The 13,597-nt window shown below is 38.9% G+C and overlaps 1 protein-coding gene across 3 annotated transcripts in view; it reads left to right on the forward strand.

Annotated features, from left to right (window-relative positions):
* Positions 1–13,597, forward strand: part of tinc (transmembrane protein tincar) — a 131,094-nt gene that overhangs the window by 103,392 nt on the left and 14,105 nt on the right. For all 3 annotated transcript variants that reach the window (XM_069134312.1, XM_069134313.1, XM_069134311.1), the window contains 2 exons: positions 12,357–13,037; positions 13,287–13,474. In XM_069134312.1, the coding sequence (XP_068990413.1) occupies positions 12,357–13,037; positions 13,287–13,474 (869 nt within the window). The remainder of the gene's footprint in view (positions 1–12,356; positions 13,038–13,286; positions 13,475–13,597) is intronic.

Raw genomic sequence — 13,597 nt, forward strand, 5'->3', positions numbered from 1 at the left:
AATAACTGTGTACTTGATAGAATCAAACCACACTGCGTATCTGTGAGTTTATTTGATAGGCACTGGTCTGTTTCAAGTTTTAACGTTAAATTTCTACCTCTATTTTCTTTTTTTTTTTTTTTTTTTTACTTTACTACTTTTTGACATCGAAAAATTTTTTTTAAACAAGCTTAAGAGGTGCCTCACACATGTGAACTTGTCACATAGAAAAGCAGTTCAAAAAATGGATACAAAAATCTGCTGCATATCCGTTTATCATTTTTGTTAAAGAATAGATATAACCTCTAAAGCTTTACACAAGTCCAAGCATAATTCGAACCACACGAAAAACTTGACTCTTTCAGAATATTTTTTATCGTTCAATTATTTATTTATTTAATTATTTTTTTTTTTTTTTCTACCAAAAATTTTCACACGTTTTTGGAAGAAGAAGTGCATGGAATAAATTTTTGCTGATGTTATTGCTGCAACACAATTTACAAGGAATAAAAAATGGTAGTAACGAATTATAAATAATGTTTCTCCTCGCAATTTCACTGCGCCATTAATTTGTAATGTGATTATAAAAACTTATACAAACACTTAGTATGAATAATGTATTCTTACGGACTAAGATCGTAAAAATTAATGTCCAAAAATATTCACGCAGAGCCTGAAAAAATTTGCACTTATCCCTTGACGATAAAAAAAAAAAAAATAACTGGCGGCTGGTAGCATCGTATTTTTCTTGGGATTTAAGATAAGCACGCCTGCGGTGCGAAAGGAGAGAAATAAAGGAAAATAAATGTCCGAATTTTTCTTCGGTCGGCAGCTGAAATTAAAACTTCACCAGGCTTTCTTAAAGTTAGTCATGCGGTTTTTCTCGTCGAGATCGGTTTCAGGTTTTCCGAGATAAGTTGTTCAATGGATGATCCGACAAGGTTGCTCCTCTGCGTTTTATTTCACAGTTCACCGAGCATAGGGCTTTTCGAATTTAGGGGCTGCAAGCCATTTATCGCAAAGTCGATTTTCGACCAATATTGGGTTATTCGAGAGATATTTTTTTCACCCAGGACGTTTACAACAATATCAAAATCATCACAAAAGAAGCTCGAATTTTCATCGACGTCCATTCGTATACCTTCCGCAAAATTTTGCGCACAAAAAACGAAAGAAACAAATAATTTTCCGTTCATCCGCACAATTGTGCTATCTTTGAATGTTATCATTATTATTGTTGTTGTTGTTGTTGTTGTTATTTGATGTTCTTTCAAGAAAGAAATAATTACGTATCTGCGTTCCTTGCACAAAAAGTTGAAAAGATAATGGACCTTAAAAATTCACCGGGTCATACGGATTGAAATTTAAGTTTCAGGTTGAATCGCTCGATCCATCTGAATCAAAAGTTAGTATGGGATAGAAAAAGCCTTCGAAAATTCTCCAGCAATGTTATTCGGGCGTAAAAACGAATAAAACATGCTTACTATGTGCACTATATAGTAATGAATCTGAGAAAAATCAAGTAACGGATACAATAAAATGTTTCAAGCGATCTCGGAAGATTTTTTTATTGAACATAATAAGCCCAAAAACGTTAGAATCGTTTCAAAAACACCAAAGTATTATAATTTTGGACGTTCCAGTTCCAACACCTTTTCTCAAATTGTTGATATCTTTAGCTTGATTTATTCGAATTTCTTCGTATGCATTTTAATTACATAGAGATGTTGCTTTATTATTGTTCACTGTCATTTGCACAAATAACATTACCGAAGACGTTTCGAACTGTCGTTTCAACTTTCCTTACAAATTCTAATTCAGACTAATGCGTTTTCTTCATTTTGTCCTTCTTATTTGCTTTTAAAAACAGGATCGACGTGCGAATTTGCAGATTCAGCGGAAATTGCATTAAACCGGCAGTACGGATGCGCGATTAAGTACCTTGTATATTTTGCGAGTCGGTTTCTGCGGTCCCAGTGCCGAGGAGATGATAATCAGAGGGGAAGTTTTCGCTCCGGAGTTTGAGCTATCAAGGCTTATTAAGCCAGCTGTGTAGGATATTAGGAAGGAAAATGCCACATCGGTGTATGTACATTGTTGAATTCAGCACCCACCTGGCACAGTCAAGTTTCCCTACTCGAGTAATAAACGCCAAAACATTCGTCCTGTGTGCAAGGATATCTGTCGAAATTTATACGAGTCCTCCTGCGGATATCAGCAGACAGCTTGGCTAAATGTAGATAACTTGATTCCGTACAGATTTTGTCTGTCCGCAGAACCATCCAATTATACTAATTCACGAAGCCGGATGACTCGTGTCCGAATAAAAATTAACAATACGATCGTCCCTAATTAAATTCTATATTCGAAAAGCACAATGACAAAAATTATTTTTCCGGTATGCAACTTCTTGTTGTCTAAATATTTCAAGGATGACTGGTTTTGACTGAAATACCAGACCTGCGGAGGATACAAGAATTTTCTTTGTTAAAAAAATTTCATTAATTATTTTTTTCTTCAATCAGGTAAATAAGTAATGGTAATAGGATAAAAAATAGGTAAATCTCATCGGATGGATTTAAAAAAGTAGTTTTCTGAGGATTTGAAATTATCTGAAGCATTTTTTTTTCTGTCAAAATGTTATGAAAAAAATTCAACTGTTCGGAGATCACTGCCACCGTGCAAAATATGTTTGTTTACGATATTGATGCAGAAAATTTCGAAAATTCTTGTCTCCGATGGTAGATTTGAGCGATTAAAAAACGCTGAAACAGACGAACTTACTCCTTTCCAAATGTATAGTGCATCCGCTGAAATTATGAAAAATTTCGGAAATTAGAATTTTCCGCCATTAGCTGAATCTACATGAATTTAACCTCACATTGTTGCATTGTTTGTTTCCTTAATTTCAGAACTTTCGTCATTAGTGATGTTTTCCGAGTGCGAAGTGAGCTAATTCGCATTTTCTGTTAAAATGCACGATTGGTAATGATAATACGCGGGAATGACAATGGGAAGGGACTGACAAAAGTTCAGAGAGGGGCTTAAGTTGCTTGTGCTTTGCCATCCCCCGTGTTTCGCCTCGACTTACTTAGTTTACTGCCGCACGTTATACACGTCAGTAACGGTGAAGCAAAGTGATTAATTACACGCTGCCATCAATGAATTAACGATGCCACATTATGTACAGTTCAGACAATAATACATCGTTGACGTTCGCTTATAGTACATACCGAGCGTCGCATGTAAACGTAGTTATTGCGATAGCGTGTTCTATTTCATATTGTAACTGTAAATTTCGTTACGTCGTAACATTTAGAATGTACTCGATGCACTGCCTTCACTGCTTGTTGACGAATTGTTACACTGTGCCAAAAAAAAATTTCTAATCTTCGTCTGTCACCGACTAATTGAAATACAACCTTCTTAAAAACAAAAAAAAAAAAAAAAAAAAACAAAAGAAAAACATCAAAATTTATGTTCACGTTCGTGTCAATACATAGGAAGAAATGTTCAGTTAACATCAGAGGATAAGAATATTTGTGTTGCGATACCCATAGAGAGAAATTTGACTCGAATTACGTGGGAGGTGCGTAAGAGTAACGGACCCTGTATTGTGATTCAAAAGTTTCTCGTATTAGCCAACCGGAGTCGGGCGCTACAATCGGGCAGAAACGAGCCGAGTTTGGGGGTAGCGAGGTGATTTTCAGATTTTCAGTCGAGTTCTTGACACGTCGGCGAGCGGAAGTGCTCGAGAAAGTTGAGTAGATATCGGTTTTCAAGCAACAGCGACACGAGGGGGGAGTCCGTCGATTTCGAGTCGAACACGAGTGTAACCGTATGCGATGCGTATAACCTACTTAAAAAATAATAAAATATTGCGTACGATGAATTCGTTTATTGCTAGTACAATTTTACGACCCGCAGCATAATAATTATATCCAGGGTTTTCGTTGCTCCCGTTGGTGGCACTGCATCAGCTTTCATCGATCATCCTCGTTGAAAAAAGCGGGTGAAGCTTGTCGGCCGAAATTATATGAGTAAGATTAATTTCCTACAAAGATTATTGCAAACTTCACGCGTCATTAAACTGTATAAAGTCTAGCTGTCAGCAAAAAAAAAGAAAAAAGAAGCTCAACGTTTTTACATCAATTTTATTTGCATCCCCTTTTGATGTCGTCACCGTTAATTTGTACACTACCGCGAAACCGAATATCCCTGTTTATTGAAAAAATGGAATGCAAGTATTCAGCTGCTTGATTACGTTTTATTGACCGGCGACTATAATGATACATGAGAATAATTTTAGGGATACCAAAAATCCGATACCAGATCTGAACTGCCTTTTTTACTACTACTATGGCTAAACTTTCCGCATAATTACACCTGTACCTATGGTCATAGAAATTTAAAGCAACATTACTAATTTAATGTTCGCGGTCTGCACTAATTTACCAGCTCCTTAATCTAACCGACCATTGAATGCGAGGGGTCAACCACAGTTGAAATCTGGTGTACACGATTCGTGAAATCTTACGAAATCATTTGGATTTTTTCAAATCCTTAAAATCATGCGAATTTTTTTTTCAGTAGTGTATTATCGACGTTTGCTGTTCGTACAAACTATCGAGCATTCAACCGACGTGATAGATCCTCGCTCGACTCTAGATCTTACTAAAATCTGTGACCCGCAGCCGAGAAAACGTACATGCAGCGATGCTTAGTGGCAAGTATCGAAGTACGATGTGTGCGTAGGTCGAGACAGCGTTAGCATTGCTGGTGATTGAGTTTGATTACGCAGGGTCGTGGAATAAATTTGGATTAATCTGACTGAAACGAGAATCTGTCGCCCGAGCGGGGACGGGATACGTTGGCAACTGTACACGTCTACGTACGGGAAATCCGCCTTTGTAATTTTCAATGAAACGTGTGAATCACCGCACCCACTGATTGCATTGTTTCGTACGAAATTCAGTTAAAATCAACGCGCCACGCGTGAAGGCAGCGAGATGGGGGAGAGAAACGGAAACGCGATGAAAGGAAGAAGGAAGTGAAGTTATATTCAAGGTTATTTACTGGAAGGATTTACCGCTGACGTACCTCGTACAATTAAGAAATTTACAGAAATGGTCATGGCGAGGAATCGCTCGATGATTGAAAGCATAAATGATATAATGATTATCTGTAAATTTTTCTCTTTCTTTTCCTTTTTCAATTCCACATTAATAAATTCTTAAAACAATTTATATCGTCAACGGTGCTACGGATTATCACGAATTACCCTATAAAACGCAGTTCAAATAGCAACCAATTCATTTATTACAGCGAGAATAGAATTCATTTAACCTATATTCTCTCGTTTTCGGTATTTTGAACATTTTCCACCCACAAAACTTAAAATTTAAATGTTTGAAGATATTAAAAAAATTGCGATACATTTTTGAGACTGTAAAAAGTACGTCATAGTTATATGTAGAAGATGAAAGTCTTTGGAATTTATGTGAAATTTTGAAAAAGTATAAACTGAAATAGATTCTAATCAATAAAAATGATCAAAGTGCTTGAAGCATTAGAAAAATGAATAATTGAATCCATCGCAATGTTCGTTGCGAATTAATTCAACAAGAGAATATAATTTTTTACACTGATTGTGAGATTATTCTGCGGTCCGGTGCATCAAACTGTACACGGGATCGATCAATACGTCGTCACCGACATTTCCTGGCCTTATCTCGCCTCGCTCAGCTTAAGACCAGGTCGTGCAACGTATCTCGTGTTACAGTTATGATCTCGAGTAACGCGGAAGCTAATAATAGCAGTCCGACAATGAGCCTGCCCAGAAATTTAAACGAGACCCTACAAAAGTACCTTTTTTTTCAACGCACAGTATCTCCACATTTTTTTTCTTAATTATCTGTGTCTTGGTGGTTACTCAGTCAATTTTCAGATCAGAATATAGAAAATTCAGTGAGTTGTGAATTTTTGAGTATAATGTTCCATTTTCAGGTATTTCGTTGTTTTTTTTTTTTATATATACAACATTAAAAATTGATCGACTATCGAGTACTGAATTTTTTTCTTCCTTGAGAACCTGAAATCAACAATAAGTCAGAATTTGAGTTGAATTTGTCGGAGACAATACTGAAACCTGACTAATTACTTAAACTGCAATCATGTCAACTATATGAACTCAACGAAGGGCGCGCAATTAAATGTAAATCATTCGCACAAGTCAGCAGTGGCATGTAATGAGAATTCTGCATGCAGAATTCATTCGACGCATTGAAATAATACCGGTGTAATTTGTTTATCTGCGTACCTATACATTTGTGGACATACGAAGTGTAGCGACGGGAATGTCGATAACCCGATTACCAGAGTGTCGTTCTGGGTGCTGCCGTAACCACGCGACTCGGTTGACAGTGGCGGTACGTGTAATTTTATGTAAACTAATTACCAGGTTATTCGATCAAGGAACCCTGCAGGAATACCGCGTAATATTGAAATCAAGCGTATGTAGAACCCAAGCGGTGCCGGAGACGATGGATCGCGATGAAAAACAACACGAAGCAAAACGTTGCCACAGGTATAACATACGTGGATAGATAGAAATGCAAAAGTGTTTGCACGTGTCATTTTTTTAGAGTTTGCCAACTTTGGCAGAAATTTAATATTATATTCAATATGAATTTTTTTTTTTTTTTTTTTTTTTTCCATAAACAAATCACTAACCCGTGAGTCATGAAAATACGAGCGCGTGTATTTTGGATTAAAAAAATTCGACTGTGAGCAGTTCATCGGCAATATCATAAAGTTCACTTGTTTCGAATGAATCGTAGCCTATGTAGCCCGCAAATGAATTTTAACAAGCCTTTCGAGATAGAATTTTTATGTCATTTTACGTGTCATCTGTAATAATAAAAAAACCGTTCAAAATGATTGGTAAATAATTCTTCTACGAGCTGTATCTCTTTCAGAAACAACGAACTGTTGATTTTTTACGCTAAATTTTAATGCACCCGTTCCCTCCGAATTCAGAATATACGTAACCGGAAGTGGTAGAAGTTTTAATATTTTCGAGACACGTCTCTACCGAATACTTCATGTGTATCATTAAAATTTCGTCCAAGTCAGTCAAGATATTTCTCTGTAATTTAGGATACGCGAAATAGTAATTGAAATGTTTAAAAATTCACGATTTTGTAACCGGAAGCGGTAGAAGCTTGGAAACTATCATTGATCATCTTCGCCTCATACTTGATTTTTCACCCAACTTTCACTCGAATCGATGAAGCCGTTTTCCCGGAATTCGGAATACAACATTTTCTGCGCACGCGCCCGCACGCAGCATACAAACAAACAAACACGCACCCAGGCATACACACATACATATTGGGAAATTCTGGGCAACGGTTGTGTGAGTGATGAAACGTGTTTCGAATTAGAAAAGATTTTTTTATTTAACTAGATGACATTTTTCCTGATGACAAATACAACAGGCATATCGTTTCGAGAAGTCAAAACTCAGATCAAAGTCAAAGATAAAATCTGGAACAATTGCCAAAAAAAAAAAAAAAAAAAACAGAAACGAATCCTCAGGGAGAAGCGTGAGTAAAATAGTGAGAGAAAAGGGAATCTTCATTTCCTATTAGTGAAACTAATTGCATTAGTCAAATTATACACCTTGAGTTTTTCTAACAGCGGAACGATGTGTACGCCTGAGGCGGGCAACCAGATTTACAGTTCATGTCCAGATTCAGCACCGCATCCCTCTACGGCCATTATAATATTACGGCCAATATCAGGAAATGTGTAAAATAATGAAAAGTTGAATTCGGACGATCGACTAAGGCAATAATGAGACAATTAAGAGTAGAACTGTCATCAAATCCATTTGTTCATCGTGATAACGATGTGGCGGCATACGATGCTCATCCTGAACATGAGCCGTAATTCTGGTTGCCTGCCTCAGGCAGACGGATCGTTCCACCGTTAAAAAAACTCACGGTACGTCAACGATAATGCACTGATTTGTCATTGATCGCTCTAAAGTCTACCGTGACTATCGACATTCGCCGCATACCATTGGCATCGCTGATAATTGGTCCCGGTTGAACGTGAGTTCTCCGAAGTTGATTACCCGCCAGCTATCTACCTGGATATACGTAACGTGTAGAAAAGCGAAGCGCCGCCGTTGATTTACTTGCTAAATTTGTTCGGCCAAACGCAACGGCCACAGCCATCCGGTGTGCAACAGTTGTAGCGTTCTATCTCTCTCCCTCTCCCCCCCTCTCTTTCTCTCTTTCTCTCTTTCTGTCTCTCTCTATCTGCCAGTTCTCTTTCTTCCTCAAGTTCAGGGATGCATCGATCGTATCGGCTTGAACGGATATTACATTCGCACTCAGTCTGGAGGGTGATCCCATGATATCGTGTACATGTTGCTATTGAACTTGATGTTGACCACAGTATCAAGTACCCGTATAACAACGACGCGTATGATTGTTGAATAGAGATTTAATCGATGAATCGAATGATTAACTGACGTCATTTTTTACAATTTAATTTAGTGTTTTGGAACGTAGCATAAGGAATTTTTACGTAGATATGTTACCGGTATTGTTTTTTAGCCGTAAAATTTAACGTGAATAATTTTAAAGTCGAAAGGTCATCGTTGGGGAGTTATCGAAAAAAATTCAAGGGTTATACTATTGTTCCTTGGAACGTAAACCTTGTTCAAGATGTAAAATTCATCCGCCTGTCGCCAAATATCGGGTACCGTTCGTCTACCCGGACATTTCCCATACGAGGCCCAGGGAGTATAATAAATCATACACGGGGAAAGCTCGCTTCTTCATACGTGAGAGTCAAAATCAAAAAGTCGAGAGAAGATCGCGTATCAATATAAAGCCAAGAAATAACGTACTTGACCAACACGATCAATCTAAATCTTACCTTAGAAAATTGCAATCTATAGACTTCGTAAATGCATATTTCATCATAACTCTTCACGCATATTTAGAAATACAAGAGCAATCAATGTGTTACAAATTATTTCGTTTCCAATACCAAAAATTTTGTATCACGTTAATTTGAGGTACAAATTATCTCCTTTTTTTAACCCTTTATAATTCAGCCTTTCGTGGTATCAACACGGCAAGTATATACATGACTAATTGCAAGTTTTAAATATAATAAACATGATTTTATTAACACACGAAAAGTAAGCGCGGTTGAATTCAAATTTCAATACCACTCTTTCCATCAACCACCGTTTTGACTTCTCCTTTCTGAAGTTCAAATTTTCACTGCAGAAATTGAAGACCGATTGGTCTTTTCCATTTTTGAGGACTGCATACACGAATAAATGCTTCGAAAAGTTAAAAATACTGTGCCTAGAAGCTCGTTTCTGGTTGAAGCTGCTCCTGTTTTCTACGAACAATGCTGGCTTGATAAATAGCTGCGAACGAATAGAGATACGTGAAATGGCGTTCCATCTTAATTATGTTCACGTTCATATACATTTTCGCGCTCGTTTGCACCGTTTGCACAGCACTGGATGTAGTCGGCTGTGGTCATAACCGAGCGTAGGTATTATATGCGCATGGAGCAGACTAGATAAATAGACGGTTGGACAGAGAGGCGGGCGAATACTACGATACTGATATTCTCCACCTGCACCTCATGCCCATCTCGTTGCTTCTGCGAATATGCGATATATTTGCGTGTAGAAAACAAGGATTGTAACAGTTCGTACACGATAATTGCATCGTAATCGCAGGTTGCTAATTTATTGCACCACATAGCATTAAAGTTGGGTAATATTTGGGGATAGATTCATTTTAACCACGCATATGAAATGCAAAATGGCACTGTGTATTTCCTATTTCAAATACTTTTTGAACAACTATGATTATTTTGGAGTCCAAATGAAGATATGCGTACAATTTATCATCTTGTAACAATGTCAAACGTTGGACTGTTTTCTGTCATAGTTCAAAAGTTCCTTGCCAATATATCAGAACGACTCTGTGATTACGTATAAACAATTACCCCGGACTCAGGCTCAAATCATCTGCTAAAAAACACACGGTACAACTAACATTTGACTTACTGCCAGCAGAAGATAAATTCAGCTAATTTGATTGAAAATTCGTTCTATCTTCAAAATTTGTACTTCTAATATACTTTAAAGAATAAATCGTGAATATCTTTCTTGTTTGAATCGAAAGAAAACAAGTAACAAATATAAATCACGGGGCTAATGCTTTTCGTATAATTTCACGTGGGACTTATTTGTTCCTTTCCTGAAACTTGACTCGACGAGCACCTTGGGATTTTTCGTATAATGCCAGACTTCGTTTATCGTGGTGCAGTATATCCTCCTTTTATCATTTTCCCGTGTACTTTTTATTCCCCCATCTCTAAAGTATTCTCCTCGCATCTCCTAAGAAACTTTTGAAAATGCATTTGGCAGGGAAGAGCGGAAAGTTGCCAGTCTCTTTCCATGCCTCTGCGCACGGGAAAGATTTCTGCAGTATATGTAATCCGGATCGGATTCCGAACTTCTTTTACCGCGGCATCGCGCATCGTTGACCGTACGAGGCAGGAATTAAAACGGTTACGGCACCGAGCTTCGTGACAGTTTCAACGCTTTCAATGCCAAGCTAATCCTTGCCCAAGGTAATACAGGGCGTTTTCTATTGTTCCTTTTTCATCCCCTTTTTTCTCCGCCATTGCCGGCTAAAGCGCCGAAGGGGAAGAGTTAAACGACCCCCGTCCGAAGGCTGCTCAGGTCGTGGCATCAGCCAGCTTGGCTAATTAACCGGTGTCTCTGACTCGCCTTCCGGCCCATTTTTTTTCTCCCCGTTTCCCTGCCGCGGAAACTTTTTCACCCTCCGCGTGTATAATGAGAGAAAACCTCACGACTATCTTGTAAATCATTTTAACTCCCTTGAGTCCCTTGTACCTCTGCCGTCGTTCGGACAACCAAACTTCCAACAGACGAGCGCCGAGCGTGACACGAAAAATTAAAACTCGTATAAGTTAACCACAAGCGGCGTATAAAAACGTTTCACACCAACGTTCGGCCAAGGATTATTGCACTTGGTTCGATCGCCAAACCTTCCGGTCAAGTCTTACCGACATAACTTCTACCAGACCAGCCATAACCGCGAGTTCAAAACTAAAGAAATCGAAGTCGTTTTTCCAGAATCATGTGCGTCGAGCACATTTAAGATACCTGTATCCACATGGATCAACGGTTAAATAACCAAACAATTTTTCGCTTGCAAACCTCACATGACAATATTCCCGAGACGCAAAACGATCGAGAGAACATTCTTTGTTCCATCTAATGTCCACTGTACACACTAATACACCTGCCGTCCAGTCGTATAGGCACATATATCCACTGGAGGGGAAGAAAAGAATCAAACGTTTTGTTCGAGATAGAGAACTCTCGACCAAGTTTCTAGTATATAAAGGAAACCTCCGTCCCAGCAGCCCCCGGGGGCCAATGGACGAGCAACACTATTTCATGACATGGACGCAGGAAATTACAACTTCGAACTCTGTTCCTCTATTATTGTCCGGCATTGAATGACTATAACAAGACAGATTCTGGCTCACGATATTTAAATCGAAGCAGTCCTACTTCCCTCATTTCCAAAAAAGAACGTGCTCCCTCCTTTTCTCTCTGTAATTATTTTCCTTTCCTCTATTATCTTATTTGGTTATCTCAACGTTGCACCCATAATATATTTTTCCTCTTACCTAACGTGGGAATTTTCGCCTTCCGTGACAACATGTATCCTATGTATGCGTACGACTGATACAGTTGTACGAAGGCCTTGACGGGAAGAAGGAAAGTAAAAGAGACGTTAGTGTCACGAACAACTGCTCTGAAGGATTATTTCTCAACCTCTCAAGTGGTTCTTTTGGATGCTGTCCAGGGGTTGAACAGAGATCTTATTTATCTACCCGCATAAGCAGACTTGAAACGTATTGTTTCACGTTGTTCGTCTTTTCTTTTTACTTCATGTTACATCCTCGCGTTTTCGTGCCCTCAACCACCCCTCCCATCATGCTTCATGTAATTCACCGCCAAAACAACTTTTTCACTTTTCATCGAATTGCTGCCAGGAATATCGCACGTTTGAACACATTCAAACTTCCGTATCAAAGAGATCGATAGGCGTAATTAATTTGAATATACATTATGCACGGAGGAGCGCGGAGCTTTGATGTTTTCGCGTGTTCTCATTAGGCTCGTAGTGTTTTTATTTTTATTTTTTGTTGCGTACATTTTCCATCGCTTTCAGACCCGGTCGATATAGACGACGTACCTAAACCAGCGTTCCTCATTTCTCTTTTCACAGAAGCCATTTGGCGCACTGATCTGGACTGGGTTGTGGTTCACGAAGACCGACTGGTGGTCCTGAGCTTCATGAATCCTCCTGGCAACCTGAGTACGCTTTCGGGCTTCATAACTCCCCAGCCGTACGTGACGTCAACGTTTCTTAACGAGGAGAGGGAGAGCATCATCGCCTCGACAACGGAGATACCGAAAACCGAGGAAGCCGGCGTCACTAATTCTGAAAAGGGCTCTACCATAAACATGCTCGACGCTCGCCGCGCGTTTACTAAACCCAACGACTTTTTACTTGCATTGAATAAAACCACCGCATCGTACTTCAACCACTCAACGTCGACGACTATCGCCGCGACCAGCTCGATCACTCCAACCACAATCGGCACTCGGGCAACGACCGTAAGGACCACCAATCAGACAACGGTGACTACGGCTCCGACACTCACGACGAAATTAACAACGAAAGCAAGCGTTTCTCCGAAGCGAACCACCGTCAAACTGGCACCGAAAATCGGCAACGTCAAACTGAAAACGAAGCAAAAGGTCACCGCCAAAGTAGCTACCACCAAACCCACCAAACCCACCAAACCAACCAAGGGTAACATGACTGCGGAAAGTCTGACGTTGACCATGAACAGTCTTTCTGATCTGGACCATCTGGAAAACGTGAATGTAGAATTCGATTCTGGTTAGTGTATCTTCAGTCGTTATAAAAAAAATTACACGATCGAAAATTTGCAAAAATATCCACGATATGTTGAAACAAAAATGCAAAAATTCTTTGGTCTTGACTTGAGCATTTTTGTAGATAATGGGCATAAGTTTTTACAACTTGTCATTCTGATACACTTCGACTTAATAAAATGGGCTGTGTAATGATATAATTCCGACTATATTGTTAGACTACTCCATCAAACATGAATTGTCTAAATTTCAGATGAATCCCACGGCCCGATCACATTAGAGTACTTAAACTACGCAATGGCTCTCGCAGTGTATTCTGTCAGATATCCCGCCGTCTTTTGGTCTTGCAACAAGGCTCTTGGAATGATATTCAGCCTTCAGCTGCTCGCCAACTCTGCACAGAGTTTGCTGGCCTACGCGGGAATGTCGGTGCTTTACAAGGTAAATTACTGTCCATTGGTTTTTATGTTACATAGATTAAATCGCTTAACCTGTTAGAGAACCATTAACTTTAACTGTCAATTATCATTGGATAACGTTAATAATACGCAACATTTCGAGGAA

Source organism: Neodiprion pinetum, chromosome 3 (genome assembly GCF_021155775.2).
Source record: "Neodiprion pinetum isolate iyNeoPine1 chromosome 3, iyNeoPine1.2, whole genome shotgun sequence".
NCBI lineage: Eukaryota > Metazoa > Arthropoda > Insecta > Hymenoptera > Diprionidae > Neodiprion > Neodiprion pinetum.